Genomic DNA, 19243 nt, shown 5'->3' with positions numbered 1-19243 from the left:
GCTGGCCCGCGACGCGTAATCCATGGTTGCATAAACAGGGCAGGAAAAAGCAGGGTACCCAGGCCAAGCAGTAGACTATACAGGGTGCTTGGTCGGCGCGTGCTCAGTTTACACAGGCATAACACCACTCCCCCGCGAAAAAGCGAAAATCAATCCGCGGCTCGGTGGAGGACCACAGGGCGAGCTTAGAAGGAACCTTAAACAGCAGGTAATTTATTGACGCCAAACATCGGCGGTGAGTGTCCTGAAAGCTCTGGTAAAATCAGGGGTAATTTTGATCATCGATATGCGATCCTCGCATGTGCAATGCTGCCGCGGGAATAAATGCCCAGTAGACGAATGCCGGTAAGAAATTCCCTTGGCGACAGCGCGGGAAACAAGTATCGGAGCGAGTACGCACCAATGTCCCCGCGCGACACATTTCTGCTATTCATGACCAGAGCCGCCAAGATAGCGTCCACAGTCGAGGATGCTGTGCCGCTGTCTTGGCGGCTGAACGACTGTGTGACCGTCCTTGAAAAAAAAAAAAAAAAAAAGTTTTTGAGAGCAGGTTTTACTCTTCGCACTGCAACTCCACTCCAAGGTGATTCACTTGTGCGTTTGGACTTGAGCCGAGAGACACTGTAGTGGAGGGCTACGAAAATTTCGACCAATTGCGGTTCTTCAACGCGCATTGAACGCGTGACTAGACGGGGGATTTAACAACTGATCAGTCATGGATGAGGTGCGCGCCAGTCCGAGAGCATCAACGCATCGGCACAGGTGTCAGGTAGATTTAACCGAGATAAACCTCAGAATTTATTTTTTATTAGCGCTCTCACGAGAAATGTTTTGCTGGTTGTAAAACGGTGCGTGAAAACAGGGGACCCGTCAAAATTGCACAGAACATACCGCGGACGGTATAACGTTTAAATTTAAAGCCCACACGTTGCAACCATATTGCGACACACACAAACACACAAAAAGAAGCCATTCACGCCCGCTAAAATTACACCAATGACAAAATGACACCAATAAAATGACACACTACGCGGCCATCCGGCTGCAGGTGAATCATTCACAGGCACGCGCCCAGCAGCGGATACTGCCGTATGAGGACCCAGGAGTTGTGCTGGAAACGCCCGTCGAGTAGCACGGCTCCTGACACTCATCGGTCTCAGCGTGCGCTGAAAGCTAACGTGAGTAGCTGAAGTCAAAACGCAACGGAAGATACAACTGCGCGGTCACGCAATTATGAGGCTGCGTTGCAGCGACCACAATGTCTCGTGCCGCCAGGACGCTGTCCGTGGCGGTGTCACGCTTTTGTCACGCTTATCGCAGCCCCATCGCAACATTCGATACCGGCGGCATGCGCCACCCTTATCACGGCGAACTGGCGAACGATTTGCGTCATGAGAGCGGGAGGGTCGGCCATGTCTGTACACTGGCCGCTAGATCTCACTTTAATCGAACGTGAATTTAGAGGTCACTTATTAAACCGACGTACTCTCAAAATTATTCGAGGCTGAAAGATATGTTAAATTTGCCCTGACTCGTTTGGCGTTGTTAACAATGTCGACATACTTGGGTGTAATGGGTACGCAACTGCTAACTTGACAACAGAAAAAATGGCCAGGATGAGTAAGTTATCAGCAGTGTTTAAGCGAGTCACGAATGACACAGCGTCAGTGTTGCGTTTAACCTAGCAACATGCTGCCAAGCCAAGCGGAGAAACTAGGAAGACATCCAGGACCCTGCAACGGCAGTGGCGCGTGTCTAAGACGTTGTGCCACTGCGCCCTGGGACGCCGCGGTTCTATTCTCGGCAGCCGTGAACACATATCAGCGGCACAAACTACAAAAGCAAAGACGTACACATTGGTCCCTCAGTTCAGTGAACACTAATGGAACGAGAGGCTATGTCTCCATTTCAAAGCGCGCGCCACCATGCGACGCCTCTTAGCTAAATTACCATTATTGTCGCAGCATACAACACACTTCTTCAACCGTATACTATTCGCTAACCACGGTTGTACGATGTACATTAACTTACTTAGCACGCAAATAGGGCCCTACGTTCATAAAACGACGTGGCAGAAAACGCGGCTTAGAAGCACTCGTTATCTCAACGAACCAGCCCGAGCATTGCTTGACACTTGCCCCTTCATCGCTCTCTATGCGAGGCAGCGTTATCTTGAGGGCCCGACCACACATTCCGAACCTTTAGCTTGCTATATGCTTACGGGAAAGGCTAAAAGCGAGAACTTCAAGGCGCATGGGGTTCGAAATGCCATCTACGGCTCTTTAGTTGAGAGTCACACTACGAACCGCAAGGCAACATCCTAAAATGTAAGAAAGGCAGCATTTGGTGAAGACATGCGCAGATCAGAGGTATGCATACGTATACTCGGGCACGGCGCACTCTCTCCGAAACCAAGAAGTACTAGAAGTGCACGGCAAAGAACCCCAGGTGGTCGAAATTACCCGGAGTCCTCCACTACAAGTTCATCACAGCCTGAGTTGCTTTGGGACATTAAACCCCATAAACCAAACTAAACATATATAAATTAAAGTTGAGTCGCAGCAGACTTTCAGAACTAGTAAGTAATTTCACAGTGCGGCGCTTCCAAATTCTGGAAAACAGATCCCCCGCGCTGCAAAAACGACGAGACACACAATTCGCACGCACACACGCAGATACGAAAAAAGTTACCGCGCTGCAAAAACGATGGCATAAACAATTTGTGCGCATACACGCATAATGTGCCCAAGAAAAAGTTACCGCGCTGCAATAACGACGACCTAAACAATTTGTGCACACACACGCATATATGCACACAAAGAAAATTAAAAGTGCAGGATGTTTTTGTATCCTGAAGTCGGCGTCTATCACACACCTGCATGTGCGCTAGACTTCTGCGCCGACCTGGGCTGCAAAACGAAAAAAGAAACACTCAAGAGGACAGATGGTCAAATAACAGGCGCGCTCGAGAGTAAAAGACAAAAACGAAAGAGGAGATGCGCAGCTTGAAGCCCAACAACAACTGGCCTAGCAAGCAGAGGCCACACATCCTGCCCACAGCGTCAAGGCAATGCCCCCGACGTTTACAAGGACGCCGCGCGACAGGATCAGTGCACCGTACTGCGGGTGCATCGTGCACCCACATCACGACGGCGGGCCCCGTCCGCGCGTTACCATCAATGCGTCGCAACCTGGCTGACGACGTGCTCCTGGCACAGATCCCACACATTGGGGAATCGGCAGAATACCATCACGCGCTGCCAGCGTGCACGGACTCCGGTACCATCACTTAGACTGGCCGCTTTTCGTTTCCCGGCGCAAAATCGCTTCAGGTAGAGCGCCAAGCGGTAAACGTTTACGAACCAACGAAAAAAAAAAATAACAATATAACAGGCATCACATGAAAATGAAGCCCTTCCAGCGTGTAGACGTCGTTTGCCGCTACTACCGACCGTGTCATCCAACGGCAAATTTATTATATCTACCCGGTCACTAAACAAGGTGCCCAAAATGGCAACGCGATGTCAACTACTCCAACGGTTGTCGGTTACGCTTCTTTTGTAATCCCCGCACGTTAACTGATACTTCCCTAGGAGCGTAACTTTCGCGAGCTCCCGGAGGACGAGTGTATGCTCGCGCAGTATTACCTTTCTTGACTTTTCAGACGAAAGTTCGCAATGACGCGGATACATGGCTCGGCGCGCGCGTTTTGCGAGATTCCGCAATCACATAGCTCCGTATAGCAAAGAGATAGCGTCGGAAACAAAAATACTCCTGTTACCGCCCTCTCCCTGCGCAAATGAGGGCTGTGCCGATCCCCACCACGGATTTTAAAACTACATCGAGCGCACGTGGGCCACATGTAAACACGGGTGGCAGATTATTCTTGTGGCTGAGGCCCACCTGGGCAATGCTTTCCTGGGGCAGTAGGCGAGCACAGAAGCCTTCGGTTTCGGCCACGGAGGCGAAAGTCCATCAAAAAGCAAGTCCTTCTCAGAGTTGTCGATTTCAAACATACAATTTCACCCCCCTTCAAATTCATTAATAAGGAGGACAGTTCAATACAGTCTCCGACAGCACACCCTGTCCGAAATTATCGCCTTGAGCACTAAAACTGACAGTGCTTGTTGACCCAGGACGCAAGCCCAGACGAATGCCGGGCACAACTAATGCTAACCGCAAACCGTACAGACGCGGCGAATGTATTTTCTAGCAGCCGCAATCGCGCCGAGAAGCGTTGATACTCGCAGAGAGAAAGAACGAAGCGAAGAAGACAATGTCAGACTAAAAGCAGTTCAAGGTGTTTAGTGTCGGTTCCTTCCACTCCGTTCTTTCGCGATGCACACTCGCTTCGAGGAGGCGTGCACGGCACTACCGCGCGAATAAATGCAGGAGTCAAAACTGCCGCTGGAATCGGTTGAAAATTCCTTAGCGCGCAAAATGACCTGGCGCCCGGCGTGTAAGCGTCGTATACTGCGTCTACTAGTGTTTGGCACTTGCCTTGACCGTCTTCACTAACAACGCTGCATGATTTGCTGTCCTATTCTTTTTTTACCACGCCTCAGCGGCGTATATTATGCTTTCTCGGGATAATCTACGCCGCCAGTGAAATATTTCCAACCTTAGCCAATACTTCTGGTTTTGTATAACCTCCAACCTTTGTCCAGGGGCGGTATTTCGAGTTTTACCAGTTTCGCCCTCATGATTGGTGGAAACGCCGGAACCGGAAGTGGTGGAAACCGAACTCACATCCGGTTCCGGTGTTTTCACCAGACTCGGAAGTGAGGGCGAGAATGACACTTGTGAAAACGACGCAAACTCAGAATATGGGCCCCGGAACACAATTAAAAATCTGGCACCCTTCAAACATGCATGCATCATTTCCAATAACACCAAACTGTTTCCTAACATGGTGAAAGGCAAAGCAAACTAAAATAAAGAACCGCGCTGCTTAAAATTACAATTAACCCAATCGCAAGCACTTCTTGAAACTACTGTTAGTTTCTCAACAGTTACTTTAGTTATGCACTTAAACTTGCCCATAGGCCCATAAGTATTTCAGAAAGCGCACAGGACGAAAACAATACCGCAGCTTTCCTGCAAGCAGAAAATACTTCGTATGTGTACCAGGTCCCGCTAAACTATATATTCCAGAACATTTCGAGCAGAAGAAAACGCCACCTTTAGACCTCGAGACGCCCGTTACCTGAAGTACCTGTGGAAATGTAATACTGGAAATTAAGAGGCAAGCCAATCAAGTTTTCCGCTCACAGAAAAGACTAAACACAGTCTTTTATGAGTGAACGAAAAGGGGACTTAAAAAATGCCTCGAGTCCTCAAGGTGAACGCACATCCATGGCTTGGTACACGCGACCCTGGCTAGAGAAGCCAGCCGTCGCAAACGGCACGGTGGTCGCTTGAAATAATAAAAACGACGAACCCTACACTTTTTTCTCTTGATAAACAGTGCCCTGAACAGCGAAATGCGCGGTCGCTCACCCCCACATTTCACGCAAAACGGAGCTGCGCGGCGGCGAGGCTGCGCGTAGGAAGCGAAGAGGGGAAAAAGGACAATGGAGGCGGCGCATCTGGTTAACGGGGTTGCGGGGTCGGCGGTTGTTATGCACAAGGCACCCTACACACAGGCGCGCCTGTACCGCGCCGGGTGACACGGAGGGGTCCACCTCACGTATGGCGGCGAAAAAAAAAAAAAAAAAAACGCCAAGGCGCGAGGGCAACCCAGACTCGGACAGAAAGGCGCCAGAGAGGTGAGCTCGGAAGGGCCGCGGTGCTGAATACCAACCAAATTTCTCGCTGCTGGCCTCCTTCAGCAATATGGCATTAATTTTGAAAGAAGCACGTTATTAAGCGCATAACAAGTCATGACGAAATTATTAAAAAAAAGTTAAAAGCTAAGGCTCGCGCTTGCACACGCTGGTGGCAAAAAAAAAAAAAAGATGCGGGGGTTGGGGGAAGAGGGAGTGGCAACAAATGGGCTGATCTCAACTCATAGAATTCAAGAGATTTGGCCGGCCGGGACATCTATACCTTACTCGTTTTGGGCTCGCAGTGCACTAACTAAACAAAAAGAGGGGAACAACTCATGCAAAAATCGCTAAAAGCGTCCACATGCGCAAGAGCCCTAAGTGCTGATGTGTACAGGACGAAAAGCGGGAGAACTCGATTCCGGCGTTGATAAATACCGCGACGGAGGACCGAAATAGAATACAGGTGCGCGCGTGGGCCGCCCATCCAGGCGGTGCGTGCTGCGCGATGACGTCGCCCGGAGACACGCTGAAAGAATAGACTTGCAGAGACGCTGCTCGACTGAGACAATGCATTGAGGTGCTGTCTCAGCACATCGCAATGCCGCGGACAACTTGGCAACCTCAAGTCGGCGCTACGTGCAGACAGCCGACCAACTACGTCCACATAGGGCAGAAACACAACGTCGCATCGGTCCCATTCAATAAAAGCCAGAAAAGGAACTAAGGAAAGAAAAAGAAAACTTACAATCGTGCACAGCCTATCAGCGCAGATGTGCAAGATAGCCGAGAGCACAGGTTTAGACAGAGGCATTAGCAATTTATAGACGGTACGACCGTCCGTCGTGCGGCCCTAAAAGGGACATGGATTCAGGATCGGCTCAGGGCGTTCATTCTCCGGGAAAAGAGACATGGAAACAAACACTCCTCACAACCTCAGCAGGTAAAGTCATTTGCGCGCCCACGCAGTAAAGCCCCTACCAACCACAGCACGGGACCTCCACTTCCAGGAGCCGCGAGGGTGAAACGAAACCTGAGCGGAAGCCGGTCGCACAGCATTTTATGTTCTCATGTGTGAGCAGGTGTTCACATCAAGAAGCAGAAGCAGAGTCCCAAGAATGGAATGCGACTCTCCGTTGTCAACAGATTCCCCCAGCCAGCACACGATGGTGAGGAGAAGCATCGCAGCCGCGCCGACCAACGCGGCGCCCTGATCCACGCGAAGCGCAGGACTGATGGCTCGCGTCTGTCACGTCACACACCGCCCGCAACGACCTTCACAAAAAATGGCTGTGCCTACTATACAGCGAATTTAATTATAATGCTTCGTTCACACTTGAGCATTTGGTGGAGCGAGCGAGCGAAATTCGCTGACGCCGACACGCTCCTTCGTTCACACTTCTGAGCAAACATATCGCCTCCGTCGCCGCTTCGACTGCGAGCTCCCGTTAACCCTGACCTGATCGCTCGACTGCAGCTACGAATGCCATGCAAGCATACAGCTATTCTAAGTGCCGAAGGAAAAAATGCATTATGTTATGCACGTAGAACACATTATGCATGTAGACCACATTATTCAATTCCAGATTTAGTTGTACGTCAATCACCAGTGTGTTACGAGACAGAGTCGCACCGACCATCGACTCTCTCGAAACGACGTAACGAAACGTGGAAACTCTCGAAAAAAAGATACACAACATAGCTTCACGGCGTCACGGCATAGAAAGCATTTCGGCTGTGGCCGTCACAATTATCGTTAGCCGATGGTCGATTGCGAGTACGCTGTTGCCATGTTGGCCCCTGAGGGACCGATCGACGCCGCGGGCCGCGTCAGCTCAACTTCCTCGCCTTCCTATTGGCTGATGAATTCGGCGGAAAAACATTCGGCAGCGAGCATCGGTCCCGGACCGATCTGGCTTTCCGCCGAGATTTCCGGCGTATTCTGTCTCGCGGCGGCGGAATTCGCTTGCTCTCGCCGCCGAATGCTCAAGTGTGAACGAGCCATAAGAGTGCACGGGCAGCCTCGTCGTGGTCGAGTGTTAACGGAGTACGGCGTTCGCAGCTGCGCTTACCTATCACCCATCTCCCTGCGCGTATCATCGCTTCTTATCAGCAAACTTTGCGGAGAGTTTGCAGTGTGGCATTTCGTGCTTACGAATCCTTTCTAACGTCTATACCTTTCGATTAATTCACTCGCTGCTGACCTAACACTCCAGCAGATAATTAAAAAGAAACTTAAAAACCCTTAGGAAACTTAAACTTCCCACAGTAACAGTTACAACGAAGAAAATGGCACGAATAAGTTAAGAATACGGTGAAGCTACACATTATATCATTGCAAAACCCACGTACTTCAATGCCATTTTAATAACGCTCTGGCAATTCAAGAACGTGGACATCGTCACGACAGCACTTCTTCGTTATCTTCAAGCAGATTCAAGGTAAAAGATATTACCAAGGTCACAATAACTGGAGATATTACAGGCGGCAGACGTGAATCACATGAGATCAGATGTATTCATGTACCCATTGTGCCTCCTCAACCTGTCAATACCGAAAGAATTCCCAGTTTTCTGCCCCTGTCATTTCTCTGTAGTTCCGTACTCGTACGGGCCCCGGCATTTTGCTACCACGGCTATCTGGGCGGGTTGGGGGGATAATGCTCTACGCAGACTACTTTCTGTATTTCCTAACAATAGTCCGGCGAAGTGCCAGAAAAGCTGGTATAGCGTTACGCCAGCCAGCGTTTACAGATCGAGTTTGTGCAGAGCCGGCTCATCACATTTCCGAACTCAGCGGTTTAATTTTTGCGTCGATCAGGCCAGGCGCAGCCGATCTGAAGCATAATAGGGGCTTCAGATATTTGATTACCACACTTCGAAGAACTGCAGGGTAAGGCTGCCATAATCCTGCAAGGAAGTGACGTGAACATTGTGGCACATGCATGCAGAATATGGGGCATGTTTCAAAAAGGCCAGGAAGTGTGGTGGTTCCGAAGTGTTCCCAAGATGATGAGTATAATGTGCACAGCTCAGGAGCTGAATGGAGGTTCTGCCTCATTATACCGCTGGACCTTCTCACGCTTGTTGCCCAACGGAAACGCAATCGTGCGCCTCAGCAGCTAACTTACAACCGTGCTGTTTCGCAAGGCCGGTTTCGTCTTTCAGAGTTCCAACCTAATCAGTCAATGGACGTAAACGTAAACGATAATGAACCTGGACACTTCGCGACAGTGATTCACGTACAAGTTTTATCAGCGGCCATTGTTCCACGTTGCACTACCTCTGCGCGCAATCCGCATGATGCAATACCCTCATAACGCTCTCCGCGTAACCTGTTTGACTAACCGAGGCACGGTTCACCGGAGGATGCCTGCAGTTAACAGCGGCCGCTCACTTGAAAGCTTTAGAGCAGGCAGCACTTTCGTCTTATGCAAGGGCTCGAAGGTATAGCCTAGCTCTAATCTACTGCAGCCAAGGCAACCGATTATGAAGAATGCAAACGACAGAACGAACGCTCGATTACATATTGTATATACTGAGGCCACTCAAAAATAAAAAAATAATGTGCATCTACCCGTGCCACTACGTATAACGGGCTTAACACTCGTGTACAGCAGACACAGGATGCATGCGTTCGACGCTCAGTACGAATGACTCGGCTAGGCACCACGGGAGAAGAGAAACCGCCAAAAATATATCCGCTTCCTCTTCCGAAAGAGGCGCAAAGGCCCACCTGCAGCGTTCTATATAAGACATAAGAAAAGGCCCCGAGGTAAACGACGTGATTGTTGGACATAAAACACAACCGACTAGGCGCCACCGGGCGACCCTTATTAGGGGGGCTGACTGATGCGGGGGCGTTCAATAAATCAGGCTAAAGTGGTCGCGTCCTAGTGGGCTCCCGACAAGAGGCGACCAGGCTCGGCAGCCGCCTGCAGAAGCAGCATCTGGGACACGAACTGCGTGCAGGCCCCACACGAGCAAACCGCAACTCCCAGCTACACCGAAGGAACAGCCGACACGATGAGCTTATACGCCACGGAAAGCGCTCGACCGCGTTTCCTCGAGCGCTGCGCACCGCCGGCGGCGCACAGGTGCGCACACGACTCCCGCCCCGATCCTCACTCGGACGCCGGCAGAACAGCAGCAGCAGACCGACGGAGTACTACGTGACCGACATCACGTTTCTCTCGTATACAGCGCTTCCAAATGCCCTCCCCCGCTAACTGGCGAAAGGCCGAAGCGCTGCTGGGCCATTCAGACAGCAACGCCTGGACCCACCGAACGGTGCTGACGAAGTTTCTGCAGCAGCTACTACTACTACTACTACTACTAGTCAATGGCATGTGGTTATAATTCATATTCCAGGGTACTACTACTGGCCGTTTTCAAGCGCGTTTTCGGCCATCGTTGATCCTAACGCTTTGGAGTAGGCCCTTCGGCGGCTGTTCCATTCTGCTATACACATGCACGAGTGGCGAACATGAAATTCAAAAACGGCAACGTCCTCAGTTATCGATCCCCGTCGAATAGCACCAGGTAGATCGACGCTGACCCGCTGCCCTCCATCATTACGGCGCCCGTGGGATTAATAGCCGCTCCTCTCACCAAATAGGCGATTCTAATCGAACAGCACAATATTTGTAGTGGTCACAAATTGTAATTTCTGCAACCTTTACTCCTCGCTCCCTCACCCCATTAGTAGAATACGCTCAGTCGAGACCAGTGAAACGCATCACACTCGCGCAGATGAATGAACACAGAGCACCAGCGGCCGAACATAAATATGGCAAGCACTTCGACAACTAAACTGATAAATCTGACCCGGCCTTCGATGTGTGACATGTGTGCTGAAGTGCACGCAGTCAACTCCTGGCATTGACAGTTGCGAGCGGGAAAAGGAACTCGGGGTTTGAGGTCGGGAATCCCGTCACTCCTTTCCCATTTTGTTTCACAACTTGTTGCCGCGTCCCAGCACGCAATATCTACTCGAAACACATTACTTAATTTCTTTTTTTCTTTCTTTTTTGCTAGCTAACCAAGTCTGCCAACCCGCCGTGCCTGCCAATGATGGGGCTGGCGGACGCCACCGCCAAGTGGACATCGCGCATTTCATTGCCTACCACTGGGACGAGACGCAACCCGCTTCAGAATGAGGCTGACACACGCAACTTCTGGATCTGAACCTCTTTAATATTCAGTCGTGCAGTTCCTAACGCATACTTCGCAAGAGAACCTCATCGCGGAAAAGTGCGAAAACAACATGTTTTCATCGATGCACGGTGTGCACAAAAAGGGAACGCTGCGACTCCGAGCCAGCCCCGTATAACACGAGTGCTTTCATTATGAAAAGGGCCAGCCCTCCGGTTTGAATGGTGCGAACATGAAGGTCCTATGGCATCAGCGAGAGAAGTGTTCAGATCAAACGCACCTACACTGCACCAAAGCATTTTTTGCAGCACAACGTACAAGTTTAAAGGACACCGTTCCGCTGAAATGCGACAGTTAATAGCAACGGACAACGCCAAATTTAGGTTCGAGCACAACATACATATATTTTTAGTGCGTAGCACTACTAGCCGCAATCACGGATTTCGCCGATATCTGTCCGAAGCTACTCAATCTCTCTTTGTGAACTCGAAGTGGAGAAACAGAAGTTGGCGACGCGCGCGACGCGCGGCTCAGCATTGTTTTACCTAAGTCTCTCTGCATTCCTCTTGAATTTTTCACATTACGGTCCTTCAGAAGCAGCAACGCAATGCAATACAAGCCGCCAATCAGGCTGCTTATTCCATGGTGTTAAAAAGTGAAATCAGTGCCGATTTCTCGCAGATTTTCAAGCAGCAATGCCGACCATTTAGTAAGCCGTGCTTATCAGAGCCGGTTGCGTGCGCTTCACAGCATTTCCGAAACTGCATTGCGAGAACACGTTACTGCCTACAGCACTAGGTTCTGCAGTTGAGCAAACCGAAACCAAGCTGAGAAAAGAAAAAAAAAAATTACAACCGAGCTGATATTCCTTTACGGTTCATTATGAGCGACTCAGAGGTAAATAGTACGTAAGTACGTAAGAGGCCTTTGTTTTCACTTCCCACGGCCTGGTGAAACACGGACAGCAGTTGGCCGGATTCTTGACAGCAGTTTATGTGCTGCTAATAATTGTAAAGCGGTGAAATATTTTTTTTTTTTTTTTAACGCGATTCGGAGCACACAGAAGAACGAGCGTAGATCCGCTGCGACCTAGAAGTCGTCTAGCTCGCCAAACGGCGCCAGCCGTTTGAAATAATTCGGTGACGCAAGATCCCGTTTCGATTTAAGCCCAGAACACACGGTTCTACACGACGGCTGTGTTGCCTTCGGCTTCTCCAAAGGATGCGCTAAGCCGATCTCGAAAAGGTACTCCCTGTCCTCAGCGACCAACCAACGTATACTATGGTGAGGCTGCCCAAAAGTAATAAAAAATAATATGCCTCTGTCCGTGCCACGACCAACCAACAGGGTAAATCTTTCTACCTATTCTGGAATGGGTATAATATTACTCGACGCGAGGAAACGAATGCCAGCGACGGACAAGGAACAATGGCCGTTTTCCCGGACGCGAGTTACGGCACGCCGGCGGCGAAGCAGAGAAGGAGCGTGCCCGCATTCCTTGGCGCACGCACGTACATACGTCTCTGTTCTCGGCGCTCTTGAAAAGGGGTTGCGACAATTGGTCACGCAGTTCCGCGCACGCAGTGATGGCGGGCGCCCTCCGGGAGGCTGGAGGACGCTCCGTAGTCGCTACCAGTCGGTGCCGACGACGACGCATCACCGTCTTCGCGTTCATTAGCGCATACTACAGGCGCATCAGCTGCCCCCTGATAACGCCAGCTGCATTCCTAGAGGCCACAGGAGTTGCACACGAGATAGATGCATAAGCACGGTCGGCTGCGCGCGCAACCAGAAGGCGTGAGCACGAACTAGGTGCACACCCCCCGTAAAGCAGCACGCAAGTGGTACGTTGTAAGCGCTCGACAGCAATTCCACCTAAACCACACGACAGGTGGCAAACACCCGTTGAGACCACGGCCCACATGGTCGCATAGCAGTGCGGTTGATTTTGTCGTGGCATACTACGACGACTCCATGACCGCCAGAGAAAACATTTCATAGTTATATCGTAGCAGAAAAGAAAAAAAAAAGAAGAAAAAGATAATTAAATCGCTTGAGTTTCGTGCATGTGTGAGCAACGCCTCTTTCATGTAAGGAATTCCTGATAGGGTAGGCACACACCGCATATAGTGTCGGACTTCATCACGAATCAGCAATCTCTGCACGAACAACAACCGTGTTCTAGTGGCGTAGGTGCGGCCAAGGTAATACGTAGCATGTTTTGGCGTTTTAACTTTTTTTTTTTCGCACGTGCCGTAAATAAAGTATGAAGGTTTATTCGGTTTGCATGCGAGCGCACTGGCGAAGTGTAAGAGGAGTAAGAGGAGTTTAATCCCCGAAGCATGCTATTACGTATATGAGCGCAAATGTATACAGGGCTGCCCACCTTTAGTTTGCACACGGTCGCTGCCTTCAAAGCATCATTGCGCCCGACGCCACACTATATCGAAGCAAAGTGACGAAAGCACAGAGGGACCTGAACGCGGTTCTCCGCAGAACCTGCTGCGTAGCTCCATTGCGCTGTCGGCCCGTAGGCAACGGCGCTTTAAAGAGAGCGACCGCGTTCGAAGTAAGAGTGGACAAAACAATACAAGTGCCCCCGAAATGATTCGCGGCGCCGTTTGCGTTCACAAAGGTCAAAAATTCCCGAACTGGGAACGTTAATTAAAGTTAAACTCGGTAAACTATATTCCCTCTCTCGAAGAAGGACGAGATACAAGCATCGTAAGGAAACCCAGAAACGGCGGAAATGCTCCACAGTGTTCACAGTACGCGCCAGAGTCCGCAAACTTCGACCCGTTGTGCCTGGCGGCATCCCATCCCGCAAGGACAACGTTTCTTGCGGAGGGCATTTGCAACGCATCGTTTGGAGGGTCGTGACCGCTGAGCGCGCCGATCTGTATGTCCCCGGAAGTGCTCGCGATAGCGCACCTTGAGCTTGAGCATAACCGCCGCCGGCATACTCGCGCGTGGCAGCGCGAGGCTCTCCTGGCGTAAATTCCGCGCGGAAATGTCGGCAGCTAGCCAACAGCCACGTTGGTCAGACTCCAAGGAACATAGGCCCGCGCATGCGCTTCGCAGCTCGCTGCACGCGTTTAGCGACGTGATTTTGCATCCTCAACGGACGCTGGGATAAGAGACCTCGAAACCATCGCACTGCACACGAAGCATGACACCGAAGAATATGGTGCATATTCAAATACAACATGCTGCCGAACAAGGTGCGCCCGGGTAGCTCGTACGACCTTGTTGCCGATGACGTAAGAGTTTCGCTTCGACAGCATAAAAAGTGTCATTGGCTGGCGCATGGTGGCCATACAAGGAAAGATCTACAGCAACAGTCAATACAACAACACAGCTCACGACCGAATCGATGTTCCGTCCAGACTGCAACCGAACAACATGTTTTCTTGTCCTTCCTGTTATGCATCGATGGCATAGTTGCGTATTTATGCTTCCTACTATTCATGCAGGTACCGAGGATGCAAAGCGACGTCAGTCTTACTCCGCCGGTAACAAAGTAGCCATAAAAGTGAAAACATGCAGAAGTCACGTGTGAAGACATGGTGCGCGCGTGCTAAACAGCAGCGTAGTAAGGTCGCACTTGAACGCAGCACGGCTTTGAACTCCTGTTACGGTTAGCGTGGCTATGTGAAACTGCAGTGCATGCTCTGCGAGCATCTTTCTGCAGCTGGAAACAGTACAGCGAAAAAATTCGGTGTCGCGCTCGATGCTGCCATCAAACCGCCAGAACAGACAGATATTCCACACTAATACTACTATACCTAAAGTTTTCACGCCATCGCGAGTGCGTATGCAACACCTACTCGCCAAACCAACACTATGGAAATAAACGATTTCGATGCGACTTGGCCGTCAATGCTGCGACTTGCGATATATCAGTTCCTACAACGTCGACGCTTAAACCTGCCCCAGATAACTGTATATTTTACTAATGAAATGAACCTAAAGTGTTGCGTCATAAACCGCGACAGTAATCGTCGGGCGTTAAGTCCCGTCCAGACGCACGAACGTCGCCTTACTTTCACAAAAACCGAAGTAGCGCAAACGAGTCGCAGCGGCGCAACAAACGATTGGTAAATAAAGCTCCGCCACGCAAAACCGAGTGCGGGACAGAATGATAGCGGTCCCTGCGTGCAAGGAACGACTGCACCTCGTCTCCCCGTTCTTCGGTACGCACGCAGAAGCGTTATCGCATCCAAGGGCCGTGGCGTTTAAACACTCATCGGCAAACACTGCACGCGCAGTAGAAAGTGGTATCAGGTACTGCCGGATGCCTCGCGGACAACGGTGCGTGGAAGGGAGATATGCCAAAGAGCAGTCTGCCTACATCCGAAAGTAGCCGCAGCTCAAGGAAAGCTGCCAAATATTAACGAGGGCATGGAACACATGGTAGAAGTACAGCAGCTGGCCTCCATCAATGCCCACTATAGCTACAGGGTTTTTTTTTTTTTTTTTCCTGATCACTGCAAACGAGTAAGTAGTATTTCATGGAATGGAATAGGCATATGATCAACGTTTCCCGGCATAGCAACAAAGGTAATTAGTATGCCATGTATTTTGGGAAGCAAGGGGGCAACACTAACGGCTAGCTCGTCGAAACGTTAAAAGAGTGATCATTGGTGTTCTCTGCAAAGCAAACGAGCAAGAATGAATTTTAAGTTTGTACGTCCGATACCAGAAACAGCCAGACATGGCCAAGTGCGTCCAATGCGCCACCAGCAAAGACTTCCGCATAGAAGGGTCATGTGAGCTGCCAAAACGCACGCAGGGATGCTTACAAAATTTAGATGCATGACTGCAGCCAAGTATTCACAAGAATTCTGACGTCACAGACAGGAGCCCATCAGTCGTTTTTGTCGTTATGTTATCAATGTCATGCTTGCCGAGCACCACAGATCATTTATTATGTTGCTTTTCGTTCCCGCTGTTGACGTTCTGCATGTTCGTCACTGTTTTAGAAAGCGAAAGGTGCTTAGCTTCATCCATATGCTGCTTATCTTTATGGCCTAATACACACGTCTTTTTTTTTTTTTTTTTTTTTTTTTTTTTTTTCCTGGAATGTTCGAGGCCACAGATGATGCGCCGCACGCTGTCCAATCCGAGCGGGCGCCAATTAAGCGAACAGCTCGCTTCTTCACCTTATATCCCACAGGTCAATACAATAGAAAACTGCAAAAGCACGTAAAAAGCGCGACCACTGGACACGACAAGCAAAATAAAACAGCACCACATTGCACCTACCGATATATCATCTGCGGCGCTAAGGCAGAGACGATGGTTCGTGCGAAAGAGTTTGTTCTCTCTCTCTCTCTCCCCGCCCCCCTTATTTTTTCTTTGTTTATACAATTCAGAGTTCCCAACACGCGCACAACGCACGCTTGAACAGATCAAGAGATGGAAAGCAAACACGTAGTTTTATGACAACCCGCCTCGCTGCGCACGCGCTCCAGTACGATGCGCAGGAAGTAAAACTGCAGGACCGCATAGAAGCGGAATGCCGCTTCTATGCGCTGCTTGCTGTCATGTCAGTGAGCGTTTTGTGTTGGTTCCCAATAGCCGAGCAAGAGAGCCACCAGCTGCATAGGCTAGCGGGAGAACGCAGCTGTTCGCGTAGGATTCCTTATCTTTCGCTGAGCGCAATCCCGCGCGCCAGCGTCACCGCGTAGTCATCCCCTGGGTTTGATAGCGCCGGGACATGACGCGCATACATGTGTAGTTCGTACAGGTCCCCTTTATACGAAAGGGGAACGACCAGTTTGTAAAAATATTGAAAACGAATCCCTAAATAACATGTGCAAAGAGGAAAACTTGTTAGAAAACAGGAAATCATGCCCTTGTTATGCCAAAACAGCATGCAACATAACTGTGCAGCAATCATTAACTGAATGTCCAGAAATTTGCCCTGTCATATTGCAGGACATGTATATATTTCCATAGGGTTCTTAAGTGTATTTTGTTACTTTCTTAGCATATGAAACTCTATAGCATATGCTTCTTTCTCCAGCTTTCTTCGCTCAAGCACATAAACGTGAAAAATGCGCTCTCAAAAGTAGCACGGAACTAAGGCAAATGAGTCCAAACACCGCAACTTATCAATTTTTTTTTTTTTTTTTTTTTTTTTTTTTTTTTTTTTTTTTTTTTTTTCAGCAGCAGTGAGCAGCTGCATGCTCGTAAACTACTCATTATATAGACCGCGGTAAACACAACGCAACGCCAATGCGAATCGTTTGCGGAATGCGGGAGACCGAAGCTTGTCGGAGAACAAAAATGCCAACCGACGCATACTGTATCGAGCATTTCATTTCCGGCTTTGCTTGCGCAAGCAGAAATCAAATGTCCTCAGTGCCGGTCCACAAACATGCGCAGCGAACGGTACGTGTCTACCTAAAGGCGGAAACGCACGCTAAGAATGCCCCTACAGCCTAGTACACGTCATTGTAGGTGTTAAACGGTCACACGACGAAAGGGAAACCCCCCGCGCCCTTCGTATCACGCAATACGGCAACACCAAGCAACGATGTACTACGTTGCTTCAGTTAAGTTATTAACGAACAGCCACGAAGAAACAGTCGTTTCAAACATCAGTTTTAACGATTTTGGAAGGACAGCGCACTACCGTCCCTATCTATGTTGCCCGTATGACATACGAAGTGGTTTAAGAGAACTTTGCATGGCGAACGTAGTTTTTTATTTCACAAACACGCATCAGAGAACACCGCGATTATAGAAAGGCACACAGTAATTGCTTGGCGACGTTCTGATCAGCTGCGCGATGCTGAAATCTGCGGACAATCCGAATCGATTTTTTTTCGGCATAAATGGCTAAGGCATATAATATGTTCACCGCTCGCGTGTTCAGCCCAAACTAATTTCACGTGGGAGGTGAATCAACAGCAACCAGTATTTGGAAGTTCTGACTTATACCGGACGACGACGCAAACCCAAGGAGCGGAAGTAGAGCGGATACTACTGTAACCACCCCTGGTATGTCCAATAAGCACCACAACTGACTCGGCATGCTACACATTTTGTTACAGGGCGAAACTGCCTTGACACAAATAGCGCGGACATGCCCCGAAAAGCCATTGTAAACACACAACGGTAACGACTGCGACAAACTGCACATACGCTCTGCAAGAATTCGCAAGAAGGTTAGCTAACAGGGCCATCTCGACAACGAGATGTCATAGATATTAGTTAAACCCTACAAACCAACCAACCAACCAACGTTTCGGAAAAGACTCAACACCATGCAAACAACAGTAAGCTGTCAGACAGGTGCGTTAACAGAAACGAAAAGGCAGAACTCACCCTAGAAGCCAGACGACGATGCAGAGAGCGAAAGCCTTTATCGCCATCCCGAATTTTTGGTCATTGCAGCTTTGGTCATGCTGGCGTCAAATCGTTGAGGCACAGTGAATTTTGAAGACCCCTAAGTAGTCATACGTATAGTCGATGTATTACACCAACAGCCGTGGAAGCTATGAAATACAAGACTGACGTGTATTAGGGGCGTCCTTGCGGCGCCTGCGGAGGCTTTGAACATTGGTTCGCGTAGCACGTAGGTTCGTCGCACTGGTAGCTTGGGTAAGAGGGAGGGCTATGACGTCTCCGTACCTCGGCGATGTTCAGTGCAGAGCGTGGTCATAACACCGGTCACCACGATGAAGAATGTGGGCTAAATGGCGATTTTCTGGCCACCTGGAGAATAAACATATTACTCTAGATCCTAATTCAATCTACCAGACGAATTTGCATGCGCTTCCCCAGCGAATTTGACTCTCGAAGCCTACAAACCCCACAAACCAACCAACCATCATCGCCAGTATGACCGTTGCAAGTTGACGCCGCCCAATTTCTTGACAGCTAGCGCCATCTGAGATTGATTCGCCCAACTATCTAAACTTTATGACTTATTTTAATAGTGGGACTTAAAACTCTAGACACAATTATTTCTCACAAAAAAAAATAAAAATGCGTTGTTTAGTAAAGTTAAGTGTAAGTATCACTTTGCACACATATGCATTTATGTATTTAATTAGATGTGCTGTATGACGCTAGGTGGCGCGACTAAGCCATCATCAATACTATCAACAGAAGACCGCTAAATTTGAATAACCGAAATTTCCGAATCTCAACTGCGACTGGTGTCCCGGAATCCAGAACACACAGATCCTTTACGGAGGATTAGCGACGAGGATTCGGCGGCTGGCGGCACCGATGCGTCCGCGAAGATAGTTACGGCAGGCGGTGCGGGAATCTGACATGATGGTAGCTTGTGCATTAGTGGCGGCGGCCAGA

General features: G+C 49.6%; 1 protein-coding gene across 3 annotated transcripts in view; it reads right to left on the bottom strand.

Annotated features, from left to right (window-relative positions):
- LOC146204827 (SUN domain-containing ossification factor-like) overlaps nucleotides 1–18754 on the bottom strand; it is a 109352-nt gene extending 90598 nt beyond the window's left edge. For 2 of the 3 annotated variants that reach the window (XM_084589537.1, XM_084589539.1), the window contains exon 1: nucleotides 18254–18754. In XM_084589537.1, the coding sequence (XP_084445663.1) occupies nucleotides 18254–18300 (47 nt within the window). In that variant the 5' untranslated portion in view covers nucleotides 18301–18754. The remainder of the gene's footprint in view (nucleotides 1–18253) is intronic. The other variant, XM_084589538.1, reaches the window with a different exon arrangement.
- Nucleotides 18755–19243: the final 489 nt, after the last annotated feature.

Source organism: Amblyomma maculatum, chromosome 1 (assembly GCF_055883805.1).
Source record: "Amblyomma maculatum isolate TAMU_Amacu chromosome 1, ASM5588380v1, whole genome shotgun sequence".
In the NCBI taxonomy this organism is placed as follows: domain Eukaryota; kingdom Metazoa; phylum Arthropoda; class Arachnida; order Ixodida; family Ixodidae; genus Amblyomma; species Amblyomma maculatum.
This window is presented reverse-complemented; position numbering and strand designations above follow the sequence as displayed.